Genomic DNA, 20,626 nt, shown 5'->3' with positions numbered 1-20,626 from the left:
ATTTTCGTACGTGACTCCAAGCGCCGAGGTTTTCGCGGGCCTAAGTCGGGAACGTTTCCGGCTGGAGATGAAGCTTTCCAAAAAGACGCTTAAAGTGAGCATCCCTGAAAACTGTGTGCGGCTGTTCTACGCGATGTTGTTGTACGTGCTGTGGGTCCGCAGCGGCACTAGTGAGGACTAGTAGTCAGTTCAGCAAAAGCTTTGTTAAAATAAAGATTGGGGAGCGGGGGGGTGGCGAGGTGTCGGCTTGCAGTCGAGTAAATACAGTACTAATCACAGTGCCATGTTCGGGGTGCGCCTTTTATGCGCGGAAATAAAAAAAAATCTGATTTTTCGTGCCCAAACTAGGGGTGCGCCTATTATGCGAGTGCGCCTATTATGCGAGTAAATACGGTAAACTTATATTCGAGCGTGAGCTCATAACTCTTCCCACTGTTATACGGCGGGTAGCGGTGAATTTGGCAGGTGCTATGGCTCTTCGGCGCAATTACCATGGCTCGACGAGCGAAATCGGCAACCTGCCAAAGCGTTGGCGAGGCGAGTAGCAGCAGTGCATGACTCTGAAAAATTCTTTGTTCTCACACCTCTGCAAATGCTAATACACTCGTTTTACACACCCGGTAACATTCCTGTGTTTTTTTTTTGTTACCAACAAAAGACCTTTTTTTCTGCCTCGCACCTTCCACAGTCATCTTGTCCGAACGAACTTCCTGAGAGTAACACTCCACCCAGAACTCTGCCGCCCGTACTATGCTTTGCTTCTTTTTCTTGAGAGAGACCATCGGGGGTCTGTTGTGAGCAATGCATGTGTTATCAAAGTCCAAGTGCTGCCCGTCCATTGCTTACTCATGCACCGTGCACGTGGCAAGTTTGCATTCCTTGAATGCAGGAACCTATGATGCATATGATAATGTTTTACAGCGGCAACTGTATACGACACTTCTCTGGGGCAAGCATTGTCGCCGTCGGTAGCAACCACTGTGTTGTAACTAAAAACTCGCCTTCGGGCCGCTTAGAAAGTTAGAGACTGGGTGCTCTCGGCAATGTGTCCTGTGTGGCTATGGTGACTCAGCGGATCTGGCCATTTTGACGCTAAGAGTGAGAAAGATGAGCGCCAGGCCAGAGGAAGGCTTGTACCAGTACTGAACTGGGCATCACTTAATCCCGTAGCTCCCGCATATCAAAAGACCGTGGCTGTTTTTTCTGTTTTTGCATAAGGCGTGTACTGACCTAAGTATGTAGTCGTTCGCCGAAGGCTTAATTGTCCGCCCTACCACAGGTCCATCACGCCCTGGAGCTAGAGGAAGGCGAGGAGCCGTGCGCCGTGCAAATCCGCTACGGCGGCTGCAAGGGAATGCTGCTGCTGGACCCGACGCTGAGCGGACGCCGTATCATCTTCCGCGAGAGCATGCGCAAATTCCACTCGGACCACTCCGACCTATACGTGCTGAAGACGAGCAAGCCCCGTACGTTGCCTTCATGCACTACGACCATCGACAGAAAGGGCTTAGATAAGCAGCTGGTGCCGTAGGCACATAATTCTTAATATACAACTAAAGAACGAAGCGGCTCTTCTCCGTCAAAGGACTCCCGTCCAGCCAATGGCGTCAGCCGACTGTGATGACCCAGTTAGCGTTACAGTGCAGGCAGTGGCGTGACAATGCAGGGAGGTGACTATCCCTGACCATAGAGGGAGTGGACAATCGCCTTTCATCTGCCACTTCCTGCCTTGTCATGCTAGCAGTGTCACGAGAATCGGCCAACGCAACTTAAAACAATGCCACTTAAACTCCTTTGACGGGTAAAAGCTGCTTCGTTTTTCATTTGTATGCGACTATAGTTGCGCTGTGTCCTAATGGGCTTGTGCTGGGCTTCTTACGAGTATCTTAGCATAATTTTAAGCGATCCATACTTCGGGTTTTTTTTTTCGGGCATACAATAAATTGTCATGCAGAGCATCCCACATTTGCTGCTTAAGTGTAATGCCGATTTTTTTTTTTTGCGTGGCCATGTAAAGTCATCGACCAAAGTTTACGGGAAGCAGGTTTGTAGACAAAATTTCCCTCGTGGTCAGACAAACCTATTAACTGAAAGGCCAGAAAATGGGAGGGGAATGCTTGCTCTACCCGGTGGAATGAATACCAAATGAATGAATAGCGACGCAAGATGGTGCAATTTTTTTACGCGAAAATTTGAGTGCACATTTACCTCTCAGTGAGGCGCTAACATCGATGATTTAATGCTTGAAACGGTGACAGTCATCCACTGTTCTGTACTTTTGTCGTAGCTACCATAAGTAGGCAGAAGGCATAGTCATCGAGCCAGAGTATATTATGAAGCATGGAGGGGGGCGCCTTCCTTCTGCGTTGGACTTTGCTGATTTAACGTTGAGTATAATTCATAGCATGCGTTGCGTAAAGTAGTGGATTACTGCAAGATGGTCACATTTTGAGCTTGCAGCGCAGACAGTATCTACGGCTTCTCGCAGGCACTCTTTACCTGAACCGACCTATGATCACCATCTTGGAGCAGAGTGGCATCAAGGCCAAGGTGTTCCTGACGCTGCAGAACAGAATTCTCGACTCCTTCATCGACAGTATGATGGATCCCCACGAGGCCGCGCAGGTGAAAATTTTTCGTCCATGTTCGCAGCTTTTTGTGCCATGTGTGATGTCAGTGTTTGCAGTGTTCTGCATATAACTGAAGCCCATATACTGCAGCCGATCCCATTTTAGTCTAATTACTGAAGCCCATGTACGACAGCCGATCCATTTTAGTCAAAATTCGAGAAAAGGTTCAGGATTTCGGCGCACAGGTGCAACGGCCTATGAAGCAGGACGGTGATTATGAGCATATGAGACGAAACTGGGTGCCTTATTAACTACGCAGGTTCTGTGCGCCTACTGCGCCATGCGCTTTCCGTACAAGGAGCTGGCTGGCGTGGGCATCGACCTGACAGTGGAGCCCTTCTTTCGGGCTTTGATTCGCGCCGTCAACAAGAAGGTCCTCAGTGAGTGAAACGCACGAGCTTAACCGCTTTTGTTGGTTTCGTAGTCTGGGAAGAAGGCGTAGAGAGGCAGCATCCTGGCCCTGACTACGTATTTTGTTTATTAGTTACGCTCATTTTGCAGGACCTGCCAAAGTTATCGCAAATTTCCAATTGCTTCATGAGATGTTTCTTGTCGGTTTTGTGCGCATGGTTAGCGTAATCATAAGGTTCTTGATGTGAGGTGTATGTAACGGACAGTAGTTTAAATGCGTGAGATGTGAGACCATTCAAAACCTATCGCTTGGATTAGCCGAGCCTATTGCGGCAATCATTGTAGTTATGACACTTGGCGGCTAGTATAAACCTGCATTTCTAGAACGCGGTATTTGGTCTTGTGTGCCTTCAGTCAGTGAACAACAGATATTTCTGGCTCGTGGACGTGTCTTGTAATTGCCGACGAAGGCATATGGCGCCTAAAGGGCCGGCTTAACATTCAGAAAGTTTTGGCAAAAATTAGTTAAAGATGGCCCATAAAATCAATGTTTCCTGAGGGCCAACATCAGCTCGTAAGGCATCGAATGGTCCTCAGGAAGCATGCTGAAACTTGTCTACAACAAGGCGTGAACGACGAACCGTTGACAATTCAAAACGGACAATGTATGCGCTTACGCAGAGGAGCTGAGGACCAAGGCTCGTATCCTGGTTCCTCCGAACTACGGGCGCACCATGTTCGGCGTGCTGGATGAGACCGGCACGCTCGAGTACGGACAGGTGTTCGTCCAGTACTCGAACGACATGCTGCGGTACAAGGTCAACGACCCGGCGACCATCCTCGAAGGTACCCCGTTAACCCGTGTTCGTGCTAGCAAGCATAGTGCAGCATAGTTTGGGTGCGTTTAGGCAGCAGCTTTCGTATTTTCTTCGAAAATCTCCCCCATCGGAGGATCTAGTACGAATTCCTTCTGTTGAGCGATGGGAGGCCGTGCTGGTCAGCTCGGACCCGGGAATTCAAGCCTTGGCCACCGAGTGGGCCGCTCAGGTCACCGCCAGCCATGGCTTGGTGGCCATCTAGCACGGACCGTCTGCATCTGCATTTGTGACGGAATAAATGTTTTCCAATCCAATCCATGGATGGGAACACAACTAAAAATGGTAGGGGCATAAAGTGCGAGAGTACAGGCGTATAAAAACGTGCTGCGTGTTCGCGGGTGGTGGTCTCAGAGATGTTGACTGTAGTAATCGGATCCAAACGTAAACTACTGCGGCGATGCTCCCGAGTTATTACAGTCCGTATTCATGAACGCACGCGTAAATTTCTCGTGTGCTGGAAATTATCTCGTTTCGGCCTCGTCTGCGATATCCCCATCTAATCACGGCATTCGTATCTTTAAAGCCGAAGCTAGGACTTCACTAATGCTCAGTTGACCGAGAAATGTCGCGGATATATCTTGGGACACATCCGTGGTTTGTAACCCGTGTTCGGGATCAATGCCTTTATGTTGACAGCATGGGATATGCAATAAAAGAATATAAATGGTGAGGTACCTGTTCGTTGTGCGCTGCTATACTCTCGATAATCTCGCGAAACCGTCGTCTGGAGCGGAAACAGTACACTAAGAACCACCATTTTATATGTGGTCTCGCGATGAACCGACTATTTTATTTCCGTTATATTGCACGGAGGAGCCGATAGGTTATCGCATGAGATTCACTTTCTTTTTTTTTTTCCTTTTTTCACCTAGGCCGCCTCGGTGGCCCAGTGGTTATGGTGCTCGACTGCCGACCCGAAAGACGCGGGTTCGATCCCGGTCGCGGCGGTTGAATTTCTATGGAGGAGAAATTCTAGAGGCCCGTGTACTGTGCGATGTCATTGCACATTAAAGAACCCCAGGTGGTCGAAATTTCCGGAGCCCTTCACTACGACGTCTCTCATAGCCTCAGTTGCTTTGGGACGTTAAACCCCATAAACCATAACCATAACAACTATCTTCTTTCACCTGAATTTGCAACCCCACTTGGCGTTATTGTCACTGAGTTCTCCCATGCTCCGTGTGATGTGCAGGCGATGTGATCGTGACCAAGAACCCGTGCATGCACCCGGGGGACATCCGCAAGCTGAGGGCAGTGAATGTGCCGCAGCTGCACCACGTGCGCGACTGCATCGTCTTCCCTCAAAAGGGAGAGCGTCCACACCCCGACGAGATGGCCGGTACTACACAAGGCGCGCTCCATGTTGACTTTGTGCTACGTGGGGACGGATGTAACCGTCGCTTTCAACAGTTGTGACTGAGGGCTTGCCTTAATTCACATGCGCGTTAGGACTACGCTCTGCCAAGGCTAGAACCCCGTGGTCTTGCCTTCAGAAGACACCCGGATACCTTTGTCGACGCTTAGAACTCATAATGCTGCAGAGACCCAAAGAACGCCTACTGGCGTAATGAGGGATAAATCCCTCGCTTTCACCTTTCGTAACTGCGAATTTCTAGCATTGGGCAAAGATTCAGGAATTGTTCCAGACCCTGCGTGACTTGTATAAGGAGGCACAGCGCTTGTCAATCGCTAAAAAGAAAGTAACCGTGCTTTGCCTGAACCTGCATGCCGTGAGCGCTGTCACAGCACGAAAAAAATTCACTGCGAGGGTGCATGATCTGGAGCGCAAAATATTTCGTAGTTTGGGCTTTAGGAGTTTGAGTGATTCCTCTAGTCGTAGAGGCCCATTCACCATAACTGTTTTCACACGTCCGCAGACAACTTGTTTCTAATGGTCCCAAATGTGGACTCCACCTGCGCTCAGGGTCTGACCTGGATGGCGACGAGTACTCAGTGCTATGGTACGAGGACCTCATCTTCAAGAGCAACTGCAACCCCATGCATTACTACAGTGACCCGCCCAAGGAACGAGAGGCGCCCATTGGGGTGAGCAATATCGCTGATTACTCCTCTTAGTCTTGCTAGGCCTCAGTGTGGGTATGGGGAGGGCTTGTTAATTTTGGTGAGGTATTTTAGGTGTTATTGGGCCAGTTGCACCAACTGGAGTAGTCCCTATACGACGAGATAATAAAATGTTCAGCAAATTCAGCGGTGGGATACGGCGAAGACTGGATTGTCACCGACTGATCACAAATGAGGCTTAATGAGGCCCTAATATGTTGCAAGCATCCTTTTAGTATGAAAAGAGGCAGTAATCGAATTACGATTCCGTTTTAGAATAGGCTGCATCACTGACAAACCTATCGTCTACTTTTCCGAAGTTTTACTGGCTTGTAGAAAGCATAAATAAAAGGACACCTGGCTGCTCATTTGACACTCGCGAGAGGCAGCGCTCTTTGCTCAATTGTGACTTTACCTTGCAAGCCTGGCTTCGTTTTGGCCATGTTAGGTTGAGAGCGGTGGCTGAACCATTGGATATCCGTAGATAAGTGAACATAACCAAAACGATCCGAGCAGATGATCGTTCACAAAGAAAACCATCCAATACTTGCTTATAAACATGGAATACCCGCAGTACTGAACTGTGGGAAATACCTCGAGCGCATACTAACTATGGTTACCACATGCTACGTAATATGCTCCCGTCGCTTCTAAACAAACGAGTTGTTTCATAGCCACAATACTGTTTTTTTTTGTAAATGTATCACAGCCACAATAATTGCACTTTCTACCTTTTTCTGCTTTGCACCGTACATTGTATACTTCATTAAACACTCTCCTAATCTTGTAATTGTCCTTGCTTATCTCTTGATTTTGTACCAGATCCTCCCATGTCTGATGCGTTGCGTTTGTACTCTAGTTTTGTTGCCAATGCCATGTTTTTAGGACCGTGAACCCCGTCAAGCCCCGTTAGGCTTTTTGTTCATGGTCCTTAGCATCTGTAATGTTTATGTTGGAATACAATAATGATGATGATGATCAAACTTGTCTGAGCTCCTGTGAGCTGTCAATGATGGCGCCCCGAAAGCGTGCAGCATGGCTGACCCTTTTAAGCACCCTCTTCTCTCAGAAAACAAGATTGTCTTAAAACACAAGTAACGCATTGCCGCTGCTGTGCTGCGAAGTTGAGTGCGAGGAGACGGCTGCTAAAAGTCTGCAATTCCCTCCCGCTCTAGAGTAGAGTCAGCAACGCTGGTCTAGAAGCGAACTGCTCGCGCTAGTTCCCTCAAGAGTGCCACCAAAGGTTTCGCACACGTGTAAAGACCCTGATCTCTAGTTTTTTTGACGGATGTAAAGGGACGGCGTGTAAAATTCTGTTTATCGTCCATCTGAGGAGAGGACTTCCTTTCACATACGGCGGCCGCAGGTCCAGGACATGGTGGACTTCTTCTGCCAGTACATCAAGGGCGACAAGATCGGCCTGATCGCCAACGCGCATCTCGTCTGGGCTGACATGCTGGACGGTGGCATCAACTCGCACCGCTGCCGTGACCTGGCGCGTAAGTGCGCCGTCAACCTGGACTTCGCCAAGTGCGGTGACCTCAAGGGCTTCCAGAACTCCGAGCAGCCACCCATGTACCCGGACTTCATGGAGAAGCTCGACACAAAGAACACCTACTGCTCGCGCAAGGTGCTCGGGCAGCTCTACCGGAACTGCAAAAAGGTATACTCCCGCGCTCGCAGACTTGTGGTTCAGACGGCTACCCTTACTCAGGTGACTAAGGCTACGAAAATACAGTGCAACCTCGTTATGACGACGCTGGAAGGACCCGGCGATTACTTCATTAGAGCCCGTCTTGACAACTTCCAAGGCGAATCATCGTTTTTCGTGATATCCATTATTTTTTTATAAACCGTTTCGCTGTAACGAGGTTCGACTGTATGCAGGATATGATGCGTGAGACGATAGCGCTATTCATAACGCCCATGTCTCGTCCGAAACTCGTGTTTGCTCCTGATTTGTGTTTGGCGCTGTCTTTACTTCCGTCATTGCCCACTCAGGTTTTAGTTCTCGCAAACGGCCACCTCTGCGACTTTTCCAAGATGTTTAGGTTCCACACGTGGAAATGAGCGACAGGACTGCTGAAAGAGCAGCTGTTTCCTTGAAGGTTGGCATCTGCAAGATCCCCGTTTGAAAACGCTTGAGCAGCATTGTGACAACCGCTAGTTCAGGGCCATCTGAGCTCTTGCACGAACCTGTCGGTCTTCATGTCGGTTGAATTTGAAGCTAGTTTACTGCATAGTTATAACTTATAAACCCCGTGAAGCTTCTGATGTGAAGGTCATAAGCTTGCGTGGATGATCGCATGTCGATGATCGCATAAGCAAGTACGTCTTGAGCGTAATTGGTTCGAGAAGTACTTCTTACGTGATAATTAGCGCTCTATTTATGAAGTTCTGAACTGAATAGGTTGCAGCGTGAAATTTTTTTTAACCACATAGCACATACCATGCCCGAGATAGTACTCCATGGCTGCTTCTGGCGATGTACTTTGTAACCATCTTGTTCATCGGCATGGGCGAATAGAAGCGTAGCGTTTGTCTGAATTCAAGAAGCTCAAAAAGCTCTTCTGCACCCCTCCGTCAAACGGCGGCAGCCTGTTCGGGGTTTTCATTCTGTGAATCATTGTCAGACTGCCAACTATCTGCATGGGTCTTATGAGGTCTTATACGACATGTCAATTTTGCTGGGTAGGACAGTTCTGACTTCTTTAACCTGCCCTCGGTTGCTCTCTACCGACTGCCTTTGAATATCACCATGGGGAAAATTTGATTATTCGCATCTGGCAGTAGGTCTGAAGACACAGGAACAATTTTAATGCACTGTCGGTGACAAAAGTTACCGACCCCTCCTTCACGCTGGCTTCGACACCAGGAGTACATCATGTGGCATGGTTCTTCGGAACTTGGAAAGGAGGCCAGTTAACTTTTGACACCGATTTTGCGTTCACGGATGCTGTCTGCATTGTTTATTCATGATGTCCGGAATGCGCGCATCACCCTTTTGTGTCGTCCTTGCGTGGTTTCGGCGAACAGGTTGAACTGAGCACCGAGTGCCTTGAAGTGGTGGAAGACAGCCTTCCGGACCCTCGACTGCTGCTTGAGGGACGAGAACAGTTCCTGCTAGAAGCCACGTCCGCCTATAAGCGGTACGCACTGTATCTCTGAACACTACAGTAGACAAAGTGTGCTGCAGCAAAGGAGTCGCAAGATATTAACCCTTTATCTTAATTATGCCGGTGTTCTCTTGCTGCTGTAGGACAAAAAGAAGTTGCAGTGTTTTAGCGTAGTTAGACCGAGTAGACGTGCGGAAGCATGTGTTTATTTTCGGTATCTTTTTTCTGGCATCTGCATGTGCGGGTTTCTCGCTATTCATCTTCGCGCCCTCTTTCCACTCTCGGGCAGCTTGCGTCACGCTCCTCCGAACTAACCCGAGCTTATCCGAATCACACCGAGCTACACACAAGATTTTGAAGCGAAAAGCTTCACTAGGCTAGTCAACACCTGGCCTGGCGTATGCTCCGTGATCAGAATTAGCCACAGCTGCGCGTGCGCAGAACCGAGTGACGTCACAGAAGAGGCGCAGGTGGTCGGAGCGGCCGCCGCCGCAACCGCCACTGCGACTCCGCCGCCTGACCTTTCGGCGCAGCCAGACGACAAGCGCGGGCTCGGGCTCTTGAGAGACAACACGGCTCCCGACCCGGAGTATATTATGTAGACGTAGCAGGGCCATCGCCCATGGGATTTTACACGGCCGCTGTCGTTCACCAGGAAATGCACGTTGGTGGACTCTCTTTTCCAGCCCCGAATTCAATGCGAGCCGAGGAAGTAGCGATAGCGCTTGCTGCCGCCCACGCCAATTCGAGAATCATCATTACGGACTCCCGAAAAGCATGTGGTCATTACTTGGCAGGGGAGATCTCCCCCTTAGCTGCTTGCATTCTAAGACGGACTGCCACTGATCCAACACCGAAAAGAATCATTTCGGCTCCTGGCCATCAGGGCTTACGAGGTAATGAGGCCGCTGACGCGGCTGCCCGAGCGCTTATTCACCGGGTTCCTCATCCCAGCTCTTCTGTTTCGGAGATTAACCAGCCGCTGCTGCGATTAAGGGAAATATTAACGCATTATAGCGACAACCACCGCCTTTTCGACGGAGGAGCGAACTTTAAGGCGCCTGCAGACAGGTACTCTACTCTGTCCTGCAATCTTAAAACATTACGATCCTAACACGGATGGGCGATGCCCGCACTGTGGGGAGACCTGTGATATATTCCACATGGTGTGGGCATGTACTCAAAATCCTCACCTCCCCCCTTCCCCTACCCCTTCCAGAGAGGCATGGGAGACTGCCCTCCTCAACTGCTCTTCGCTTGAGTCCCAAAGGGCACTGGTGAAACGGGCGAGAGACGGGGCTTTGTCATGCGGTGTCCTGGTCTAGGGACACCGACCATGTAGCGGGGCCACTCTATGGCTCCCAAACTCTATTTCAGCAATTAAAAGTTTTCACCACCACCGCGCGCTGCTGCGCATATGCTCCGCCTCCTCACCGCCGCTACTACTGCGCGCTCGCCTCCTCGCCACCGTTTGACCTTTCGTTGCAGCCATGTGTTTACCACAGTTACTACGCATGCGGGAGGAGGGTTATACAGTATAATCTCGTTACAACAGATCCGGCTACAACGGATATTCGGATATAACATAACGATTTGCGAAGTTTGGTCGGTTTTCCTCTTTTTTTCTATTGACTGAACTTCGCTTACTGCGGATTCGGCTACAACGGACACTCGGATAGAACGGACCAGATTTTGGAGATAATTTGAATTCGCACTTCATTACAGCGGACTTTTTGGCAGTAAATGGGGCTTATTTTCAAACGGTCCTCGGACCGCGGCCGGCAAAAGCAATGATGGCGGGTGCCATTTTGCTATCGCCGTCTACAGCTGCTGCGTACCAACAAACTCCGAACGTAAACTGTCAATGCTCAGCTCGCAGCCGCGGCTCGCCGAAAAAAAAAAAGAAAACAGAGACTGACTTTAAACATAAACCGACAACTTCTGCTCCGCTTTCAGCCAGACTGGCCAAGCAAAAATTGCCTGCTGCACGCACCTCGGTCACTACTTTTTCGTGATCCAGTGCTCACTCACCTTTCTTTTATGGACCACTGGAGCAGTACAGTAAACTTTTCTTAAAGCACTTTTTCGACGTACAGAGGCGGTGAAAAAAATTCAAGCTGTGCGGCATATACGCGCTGCTCGAATTTTCGTTCGTCGCGTTTGGGACCGGGTGGTAACGAAAAAATGCTAGAATCGTCCATGATGCAATGATGGACGACGACCTAGGCAAGCAAGAGCGATGAAAGGAAATTTGAGCAGCGGAGCGCGTAGGCGTCACGCTGTTCACGATTCTTATCGCATTTTTATCTGCTGGTCCGCGGTCGGCTGACATCGCGGCATGCGCCTCAGAAGGCCAACAGCTGGAAGGAGATTGAAAGCGATAAAACAGCGTATCTGCCACACTCGCGTGCTCTGACTTCCGAAATAACTACTCGGTAAACAGTAAGCCGAACAGACAGAGATAAGCAAACTGCTAAAGACAGTGCGCCGCGCGGCTGGATTTCGGACGCACGCCTCGGAAGTTACAGGCTGCTGCATGCTGCTGTGCGAAAGATGGCCCTGATTGCGCACGTTTCGTATTCACGCAGTGGCTTTTTTTTTTTTTTCGCTGTTTCCGGAAGTTATTGTTAGCGCACGTTTCGTATTCACGCAGCGGCTTTTTTTTTTTTTTCGCTGTTTCCGGAAGTTACTGTTAGCGCACGTTTCGTATTCACGCAGCGGCTTGTTCAACCTGACCTGCCCTTGTGCTTGCAGCGGCTTCTTTTCACGTTTCGCCTGACCTGCCCGCGTGCGTGGTAGTTAGTGTGTGGACAGGATGGATGCGGAAGATTCAGTGACTGCAGGGCCTTCTCAGGCTTCGCAGTCAAAGAAACGGAAGCAAATATCCCTGAAGGAAAAGCTGAAAATTATTGAGCAAGTCGAAAAGGGGAAGAAGCAGTCGGACGTCGCAGAGGCTTTTGGCCTATCGAAACAGACCGTCCACACGATCATCAAGAACAAAGATGCGATCCTGACAAAGCAGGTGACCGGCGACCTGCAACCTAAGAGGTTTCGATTCCGCGAGGCTTCGTATCCGGACGTCGAAGAGTCGCTGCTGGTATGGCTCCGTGACGCCCGTTCTCGAAACATACCCGTGAATGGTTTTCTGCTACGGAAACGGGCGGAACAACTTGCCTTCGTTTTAGACCACAACGACTTCAAATGCAGTGAAGGGTGGCTAAACCGTTTCAAATCGCGGCACGGAATCGCCTTTAAGTGCATTTCTGGAGAGTCGGACAGCGTCGACGACGGTGTGGTGGCGGGCTGGAAAGACCATTCGCTGCCGGGTCTGCTTGCGGGCTACGCTCCGCGGGACATTTTCAACGCTGACGAAAGCGGACTTTTCTATAAGCTGAGACCGGAAAGACGCTTGCTTTCTCTGCAGATTCATGTCACGGAGGGAAACAATCCAAAGAACGTGTGAGCATTCTTCTGTGCTGCAATATGGATGGGAGCGAAAAAGTAAAGCTCCTTGTCATAGGAAAATCTAAAAGGCCTTTGTGCTTGCGCAAAGTGCATGTTCCTGTAGACTGGGAGTCAAATAAAAGTGCCTGGATGACAAAGGACATCTTCAACAAATGGCTGCTGAACTTTGACAGCAAGATGAGGAAAGAGAAGAGGAATGTGGTACTGTTCCTGGACAACTGCTCGAGCCATATGCAAGTACCAGAGCTGCAGGCCACCAAAGTGCTGTACTTTCCTCCTGGCACAACATCCAGAGCGCAGCCAATAGACCAGGGTGTTGTTCACTCTCTGAAGGCCAGATACCGCACTCGCCTTGCAGAGCGCCTGCTCTATGACATGCAGCAGAAGAGGGAGTCTGTGATAGACTTAAAATTTGCTGTACAAATAATTTCAGCTTTGTGGGAGCAACTCGATGCAAATATTATAAAGAATTGTTTTCATAAAGCTGGATTTGTTTTGAGCAACAATGAGCCACCAGCACCTCTGGCAGAGGATCCAGACCAGCCAGATCCAGTGCTATGGGCAGCTGTGCAAGAAGCATTCGGCACGCAAGACTTTACGGAGTATGCGGACGTGGATGCTGAATTAGTCAGCACGGAACAGTTGACGGACGACGAGATTGTTGCCCAAGTCAGGAAAGTGCCTGCCATAGAAGAGCAGGAAGATGAAGAGGACGAAGGTGGCACTGTCCCTCGAAAGGTTACCACCTCCGAAGCACTGCAGCACATCGAAGGCTTGAAATCGTTTTTCGAGCAAAATGCTGCACCTGACGAAGTAAATCGCCTTGTGCTAATGGAGGCACGATTAGTGTCAAAAGCTGTTACATATTCAGTTCAGCCAAAGTTGACCAACTTCTTTCAGAAGTGCTAAGTGGACAATAAAGCTTTTGTTGTCGGCAGGCATTGCTTGTAGTTTATTCTGTTTATAACAGACTAATGCGTGGTTATAGACCAAAGTCTGTTGTAACAGTATTTGGATTCTACAGACTTCCCTTACAACAGACCAAAACCCTGGGCACCATCGAGGTCTCTTGTAATGAGATTATACTGTATAACGCGCTTGCCTACACCGTTACCGTGGTGCTCCCAGTGCATTGTGCGCGAACTGCGACAGCCATGACGTCAAACAAAGCGTAACTGCAGCTTTTCGCTTGTATATCCAGGCTTAACCAGAGCTAAGCCTCTGCCAATTTTCTTTTTAATGTTCAGCACCACGATGCTCGTGGTGGAAGCCATTCAAAATAGAAGCGTTTTTCCAGATTTCCTGGGCTTGCTTGTGTCGTAACCCATCGTTTTCCGTTGCTACATCTCGTGCATGGTTCACTGACAGTACCTCCTTTTTCGTTGCATCACCTGCACAGTTCAATAACACTACTTTCTCTTCCTTTTCTGTTGCTTGCATCACCTGCATGATTCAGTGACAGTACCTCCTCCCTTTCCGTTGCTTGCATCACCTGCACAGCTCAGTGACAGTACCTTATCATTTTCCTTTGTGCCAGGTACGCGATGAAGATCCGGGCGCTGCTCAAGTCGTACCGAATCGAAAGCGAGAGCGAGGCCCTCTCCGGTGCTGTGTCCAAGCTCAGCAAGTATGTGAAGGAGAAGAACGACCCTGCGGACATGGCCATGGTGCTCGAGAGCCAGGTCGAGCACGTGGTGCGCCGAACGCGCGAGGAGTTCTTCTCACAGCAGCTGGACCCGGCTCGCGAGAACCTTAAGGCCTCCGCCTGGTACCAGGTGAGGCGTCGTGCGCTTTCTTTTCTGCGTGCATCGCTTTCTTTTCTGCGTGCATCGCTTTCGATCTGGTATTCTGCTGAGCTGTGGTCAGTGCATATTGAGGGAAGCTGGGTGAGCGAACAAACGAGCCGGAAACAGATATGGCACACGAACGCAACGCTAAAGGCTGTCACCTTATCCTGTTGTTAACAGTGTTGTATTTGTGTCACTTCCTTTGTCTTTCGCTGCCTTATTTAGCTGCATGTAGAACTTGAAGGGAAGACAGAGTGATGAATGGTGGCCACGTGCCTTGGAGGACTGACACCAGCGCCGCGGAGCGTTGGCCGCTAGGTCTGAGATCATGCTGCACGATGTGTTTGCGGCGGCTGACGATAAAGGGTAGCCTTATAGTAAGGGTACCCTGCAGCCGCTATCATCATGAGCGGCGCTGATGTCAGTTGAAGCGACGTGCTCTAGCATTCGTGTTTTAAGCTTGCAGAGGGTGTCACAGTGCAAGATGGGAGGCTTTTAGGTTGACCATTTCTTACTGCGAGCCTCACCCTTTCCCCTTCTCGGTAATGGAACTGCCTGCCTGGCTGGTTGCGTTTATAGCGGAAGCCTGAAAGATTGTGCTGTTCATGGGGGGCTGTCGATTGTCGTGGTGTACCTTCTAAGCAGAGCTCAATGCAGATACTTGAAAAGCCGGGCTGAATAGCCACACTAATACATTCTGAAGGTAGCATGACGGCGACCAAGAAGGCAGATAGTTAGGACTTCATATCAGTGACTGCATGCAGTCTTCCATCGACGTTACGCAAGCTGCCCTCGAATAGCTTCTGAAAGGTGAATAATGCTTGCGGAGGGAATCTGAAGCATCTGAACGACCGACTATCTTAGTGGCCGTCCTAATTCTATGCCAGATTCCGCCAGTCCACTGACGCATTCGACGACAACTAATTTCAAAAGTTAGGTGTGGTAGTAAGGAACAGATGATTACTACTGTCGTGGCGGAAGCAAGGTAGGTAATAGCGAGCTGAAGTAATATGCCCGTGACCCTTCCTCCGGGTATCCGACATAAAGCTTTAGACGAAGAATGAGAAGAGATAGTTCGAGCTTGTGGCCTTATTTGTACTTGGTGCTCAGTAATGCATCTTGGTTATACCTTCAGCGAAATGAAAGCCTTTTTTTAAATAAAAACTACTACAGGGCTCATTCCTCCCGCATTTTTCAGCGTCTTCTGAAGAGATTTCACGGTGACTTATGTTTTGACAAAGACCGATGATCTCGCTTTAGCGTTTTTCGTTCGATGGCAGCCATAGACTAGCATTACACCTTACGGCGACTACGTTAAGGCTAACGCCTTGTGCAGGGTAATTCGTTAAAGTATCATGTGGGGTCGGGACGCAGGTGACGTACGAGCTCCAGTCCTCGGAAGGTGGCATCCAGAGCTTCCCCTGGGTGGTGTCCGATGTGCTTATGCGCATCGTGGTCAACACGTCCTCCTGTGTCCCCGGGCCGGCATCGCGCAACAGCTTCAGCCAGCGACTCGGTGCGCTGCTGCTGGGCAGGCCGCACCATGATGGCGGCGACCAGAACGACACGCAGCACGGCGACACGCAGGTGCTGACCAACCTGCTCAGGCTCATGTATGACTGGATCGACTCCAGCCGCGAGTTCCTCTTCGTCCAGGACCCGCAGGAACTGGATCTCTACAAGAACATCATGCGCGAGGCATGCGTCAAGGTGCGTGGGGTCAGCAAGAGAGCTGCGTGGGGCGGAGATAATGCGGAAAAGTAAACGTACAAGTTAGAGGGCTGGACACCTTTGCGTACTTTGTGCATGGGGATCTTTTCTGCATCGCCGATAACTGTCTTGAGTTCTTCGCCATTCAACATTTGTAAGAAGTGGGATGGAAGCAGCATTGTGGATGGCCTGCTCAACAAAACTAAGTCCGTCTTTCGTACAGAAACACTATGTGCAGCTACATGCGGCACCTTTGAAACGAAGCGCCATGCACTGCTGAATGGGAAGATTTCAAAGCGCCGGCGTTTTGTCTCGTATTTGACCTTGCGTGAAGTCTACAAGGATGAGGGTGATAGTCACTCGACATAAGCACCAGTTTGTGCTGATTGTGCGCTATGAATATAAAGTTTCAGCACAGCGCAAACGTACGAACGCACGCACCCGATAAGCCTTGGCCAATAGTAAAGATCATGCACCTGCCTACCTACCTCCAGCAGTCAACCGGCTGGTACGGATATGGCTATGCTATTACGTCTCCGCTATTCTGCTATCAGAACTTACCAGAACTTAATAATAACGAGAAGCTGTACTTCCTTGACGGTTCCTCCTGCCTTATGTTCGGCTTCTTTTCAAGCAATTATGAAATGCGCAGGATCGGGCGCTTAACCTAGATTAAGGTTTATGTTGTGAAAGTTTCTAGAGCTTAAAGGGTCAGTCTACTCACCGAGATGAGTGTATAAATAATGGCATATTCTGGTAGTTCGCACCCTATAACATCAATAACGAGGGGTCTGCGCCCGGTTTAGGCAGGAATTTATATTTTATTTCGTCGTTAAAAGTCGCGTAAAAAAGCATGGTGGCGACCCCAAACGTTCATTTTGTTCCAGAAAGTGGTAGTCTTTTTTTGTAGAAGGATAAGTGAATATACTACGTACCATTTGTATGCCCCAATGTCAGAGAAACGCACGTTTTGTTCTAGTAAACTGTAGAAGGCGTACCGCTCGCTTTTTCTGTAAATCACATGAATATTTATAGTTACACGTACGCAAAACGCAAGCACATTCCCACTTTTAGTTCAGCGTATGCTAGCAGAGACGCAAAAATAAACTCAGCCTATAGTGGCGCCATCTGGTCGTCAGATTGGGAACCATTGCTGTAAACAAACCGACTCTCCACTTAAGTCTAGGAGCGGCAGAATCGCCACTCTAATTATTAAAATAAAGCAAATTTATCTCTTATATGTTTTCTTATAGGCGACATGAGACGAAGCGAAAGACAGGCGCCCCATTTATGGCCAGTGAACGCACTGAAAAAGGCAGCAACAACGAGAATTCAGTCCGAAGCGAGAGGTCCGGCTTCGACGGGCGCCGCCATGTTTGTCGCCGCGCGACGGAAATCCAGATGGTTGCCAGATGAGACTACCATCTCATAGAGATGTGTTCCCACATTAATAAATTCTATTTTAAAATGTTCTACCGCACTCCTTGGCACCACAGCTGGCTAAACGGTAATTTGAGTAAAGAGCTATCAGTTGCCGCAAAGAAAATATGGTCGATAAAATTCAGTAGACTGACCCTTTAAGAAGGTAAAGGGGGTATTTATAAGCGCTTTCAAGACCTTTTACACGCTCCTGGTGTAAAGAAGTGAGAACGATATGTGGCAGCACAGTAATCTAATTTCACCGCACTGTAAAAAAAAATGCATCCATAGGTAAATGTACTTAGAGTGTGTGTCATTCTCAGTGTGTGAGGGCCTGTAGCGGGAGTTCACTGTTCATTTCCCATCGCAGGTGTCCCGCTCCCTCTCGAGGGACGTGCCACCGCACAAGCTGGTGGTACTGTGCCTGCGCTTCGCGTGCGCATGGTGCCTCAAGATCTTCCAGGGCGGAAGCAACGGAGACCTCATCTCCAAGGAGTGCCGACGCCACTACCGGCTGGGACACCTGGCCCTCATCACGCTGAACCGGCTTTCCATGTCCGGCAACCTGGCCTATCTGCGCAGGGCACCGGAGGTGTGCCCCTCCACAGAGCTAATCAGGTATTTCACACACTGTTCGGTGTGTTGACGAACTGCGTCAGGAATAGCAGCTGACAGGTTGTGTTACTGCCATGTTTAAAGTGGGTACATAATCGGCATGCTTGATTTATTGAGGAAGTAATTAAAAACAGCCAGTGCATGTTTCGGAAATCTAAGGCGACTTCACAGCTTTTCAAAAGCACCGCTACGCGCAGTGCCTTGGTAACTATTCATCGCAGTGCACGAAATACCCTGAATTGTCTTCCGCTGTCCTATTGGCTGTCCTCCCCAGGATTTACATCGACAGGGAAGACGAAGAATTCTTCCTGATCCTGCGTCGCTATGAAGACTTCTTCACGGCGATCATGATGGACTGGTCCGGTGTACAGGACGTCCAATGCGACCTCAAGATGGACCGCATGGACGAGTGGTTTCTCCAGCTCATGGTCACCGGGAGCCACTGGGCTCTGGAGCGGCTCAAGGAGATCGTCGTCTACCCGTCTTTCCGCGAGGTGCTGTCGCTCGCGTTCAAGCGGAAGCTTTCGCAGACAGACCTGGAATGACGCCGTCGCCAGGACAGGACAGGGATGATGGATGAGCCAAGCCCCACAGCCCTTCCCCAAAGCAGCAGTGCTAGTCTTTTACCAGGACGAGTGCACGCATCTGCGGCAATATTTTTGTGCTATAAAGAACTTGTATATACTTTTACTATTGTTTCTATAGATTACCTCCAGACACGCTAGCTCAATCCGATTTTTCTGGGTGTATTTTTTCATTTGTTTAGTCATTTGTAGTCGTATTGCGTATTTATGCCTTCATTAGGAAACGAGGTGTACACACCTTGTGAACTCTGGACGTTCATTTTTTTTTAAGCGATGCGATGCTCTGACTTTATTAGACAAGTGCGGCATCAGAAATTAACGCACCAAATTGCAAAGTGGTTGCGGTAAGCTGGCGGGTTGGAGTGGCCCAGGATTCAACGGCCACGGTCTTGTAAGCCTCGAAACTGCTCTACTTAAGCAACGCCTTAGTTTTTACCCGATAAATAATTTCAACCAGTTCCGTGCTTTCTTTGTGGACAGATGATTGAAATGAACCCCACCCACCTAGGCTGTGGGCGAGTTTAAAGACCGCTAGCTCAACTCTTGGAGCACGGATTGAGTTGCGCCTGGTCAACAATATGAACCGAGGATCGTGTCTGTTTTTGCGATGTTTCCATTGCCTGCTTGAAACCATTTACTTTTCTCAACAGGCGTACGCGTACGTAGCGCAGAAACTTCCCGGGGTGCTCAGTTTATCGATAAATTCGCGCCTTTCTACGTCGAGGAGGAGCCATCGCTCGATAGATACACGCGCACTGCAGGAAGAGGAATCCCCCTCCTGCTTGCATGTGCGTCGAACTTGGATTTCCCTCGTCGTCCTGTCTCCCAATCACGCTTTATAGTTTTCCTCCCCCGCGTCCTCCTCCGAAGAGGAATCTGATCTCTCGCATGTGCGGCGGAAAATACTGAGGCACCCTGACTAAGAAATTGTTATTAAGCCTATACTGGTCGTGGCACAAGCTTAGACATAGCGTTATGCTTTACCCAGCTGCTGGCAAACTGAGGCCGTGAAGGTGACATCATTATACCCATAGTACGTTTGTTCACCCATGTAAGAGACCCTTTACAGTGCTTGCGGTCGTACACACACGAAAACTGGTCCATTTGAATGAACTTCTATGCTGCTTGGAAGTGTGATATATGAATGTGGGAGAGTGCCACGAGGATGAAACCATCTCCTCCTACGCACGTTTCACTTTCCGGCCTAGTCTCTACGACTTTGTGAAAGCGCCAGAGCTCGTTGATGATCCGCTGACAGTAAACTTGAAATAGGGGGCGCTAATTACCATTTGATATTAGGATGCCTACTCTACATTACGAGTATTACACGAATCCAGTTTTTCGATGCCTGCTCCTACGTGCGTGATAGTGTGTATTACGAACGCGTGATGAAGGAATTCAATAAATCTAATCTCAGTACCTCCAGTTGAAAGAATGTCTCATTCATCGCTGGATTTAATAGAATTGTAAAACTTTATTTAGGTTTTGGCCTAGACGACAGCCAGAAGTCCTTGGACCCTATAGCTGCGGCTTCGGCAGTTCGGACGGTCTTCAGTTGAATCTCGGATTGGAGCTGAGGAGTTAGGTCTGCCATTGATCTTAAGACTTCATGCTTCTTCTCTAATACGGAGCCTGAGATCATTCCCAGAGAATGTGACTGAGATGAGCTCCTGCTTTACATAGCCTACACTGAAAAGAAAACATTCGACAGAAGTCTGTCTGGTTGGGAAATTTAATGTTAGGAGAAGGTAAGTGACGCCAACTTGGTTGGCGTCACTCACCTTTTCCTAACATAGCCTACACTGGCTAGAGTACTCACCCGCCGCGGTGGCGCAGTGGTTACGGCGTTTGGCTGCTGGCCGGAATGAGTTCGATCCCGGCCGCTGCGGTCGAATTTCGATGAAGGCGAAATTCTAGAGGCCCGTGTACTGTGCGATGTCAGTGCACGCTAAAGGACCCCAGGTGGTCGAAATTTCCGGAGTCCTTCACTACGGCGTCCCTCATAGACTG

At 49.3% G+C, this 20,626-nt stretch overlaps 1 protein-coding gene across 1 annotated transcript in view; it reads left to right on the top strand.

Moving 5' to 3' along the window:
• The window catches only part of LOC149354738 (uncharacterized), a 46,952-nt gene extending 26,911 nt beyond the window's left edge, over nucleotides 1–20,041 (top strand). The window contains exons 10-21 of the mRNA XM_089576031.1: nucleotides 1,280–1,466; nucleotides 2,489–2,625; nucleotides 2,890–3,010; nucleotides 3,663–3,827; nucleotides 5,052–5,198; nucleotides 5,784–5,905; nucleotides 7,287–7,583; nucleotides 8,957–9,069; nucleotides 14,039–14,276; nucleotides 15,663–15,998; nucleotides 17,788–18,035; nucleotides 18,307–20,041. Of these exons, the coding sequence (XP_089432157.1) occupies nucleotides 1,280–1,466; nucleotides 2,489–2,625; nucleotides 2,890–3,010; nucleotides 3,663–3,827; nucleotides 5,052–5,198; nucleotides 5,784–5,905; nucleotides 7,287–7,583; nucleotides 8,957–9,069; nucleotides 14,039–14,276; nucleotides 15,663–15,998; nucleotides 17,788–18,035; nucleotides 18,307–18,577 (2,382 nt within the window). The 3' untranslated portion in view covers nucleotides 18,578–20,041. The remainder of the gene's footprint in view (nucleotides 1–1,279; nucleotides 1,467–2,488; nucleotides 2,626–2,889; nucleotides 3,011–3,662; nucleotides 3,828–5,051; nucleotides 5,199–5,783; nucleotides 5,906–7,286; nucleotides 7,584–8,956; nucleotides 9,070–14,038; nucleotides 14,277–15,662; nucleotides 15,999–17,787; nucleotides 18,036–18,306) is intronic.
• The last annotated feature ends 585 nt before the right edge of the window (nucleotides 20,042–20,626 follow it).

This window comes from Amblyomma mixtum, chromosome 3 (genome assembly GCF_055824585.1).
Source record: "Amblyomma mixtum isolate Tamu chromosome 3, ASM5582458v1, whole genome shotgun sequence".
Classification (NCBI taxonomy): domain Eukaryota; kingdom Metazoa; phylum Arthropoda; class Arachnida; order Ixodida; family Ixodidae; genus Amblyomma; species Amblyomma mixtum.
The sequence above is the reverse complement of the archived record's forward strand: the minus strand, read 5'-3'. Positions and strand labels throughout refer to the sequence as shown.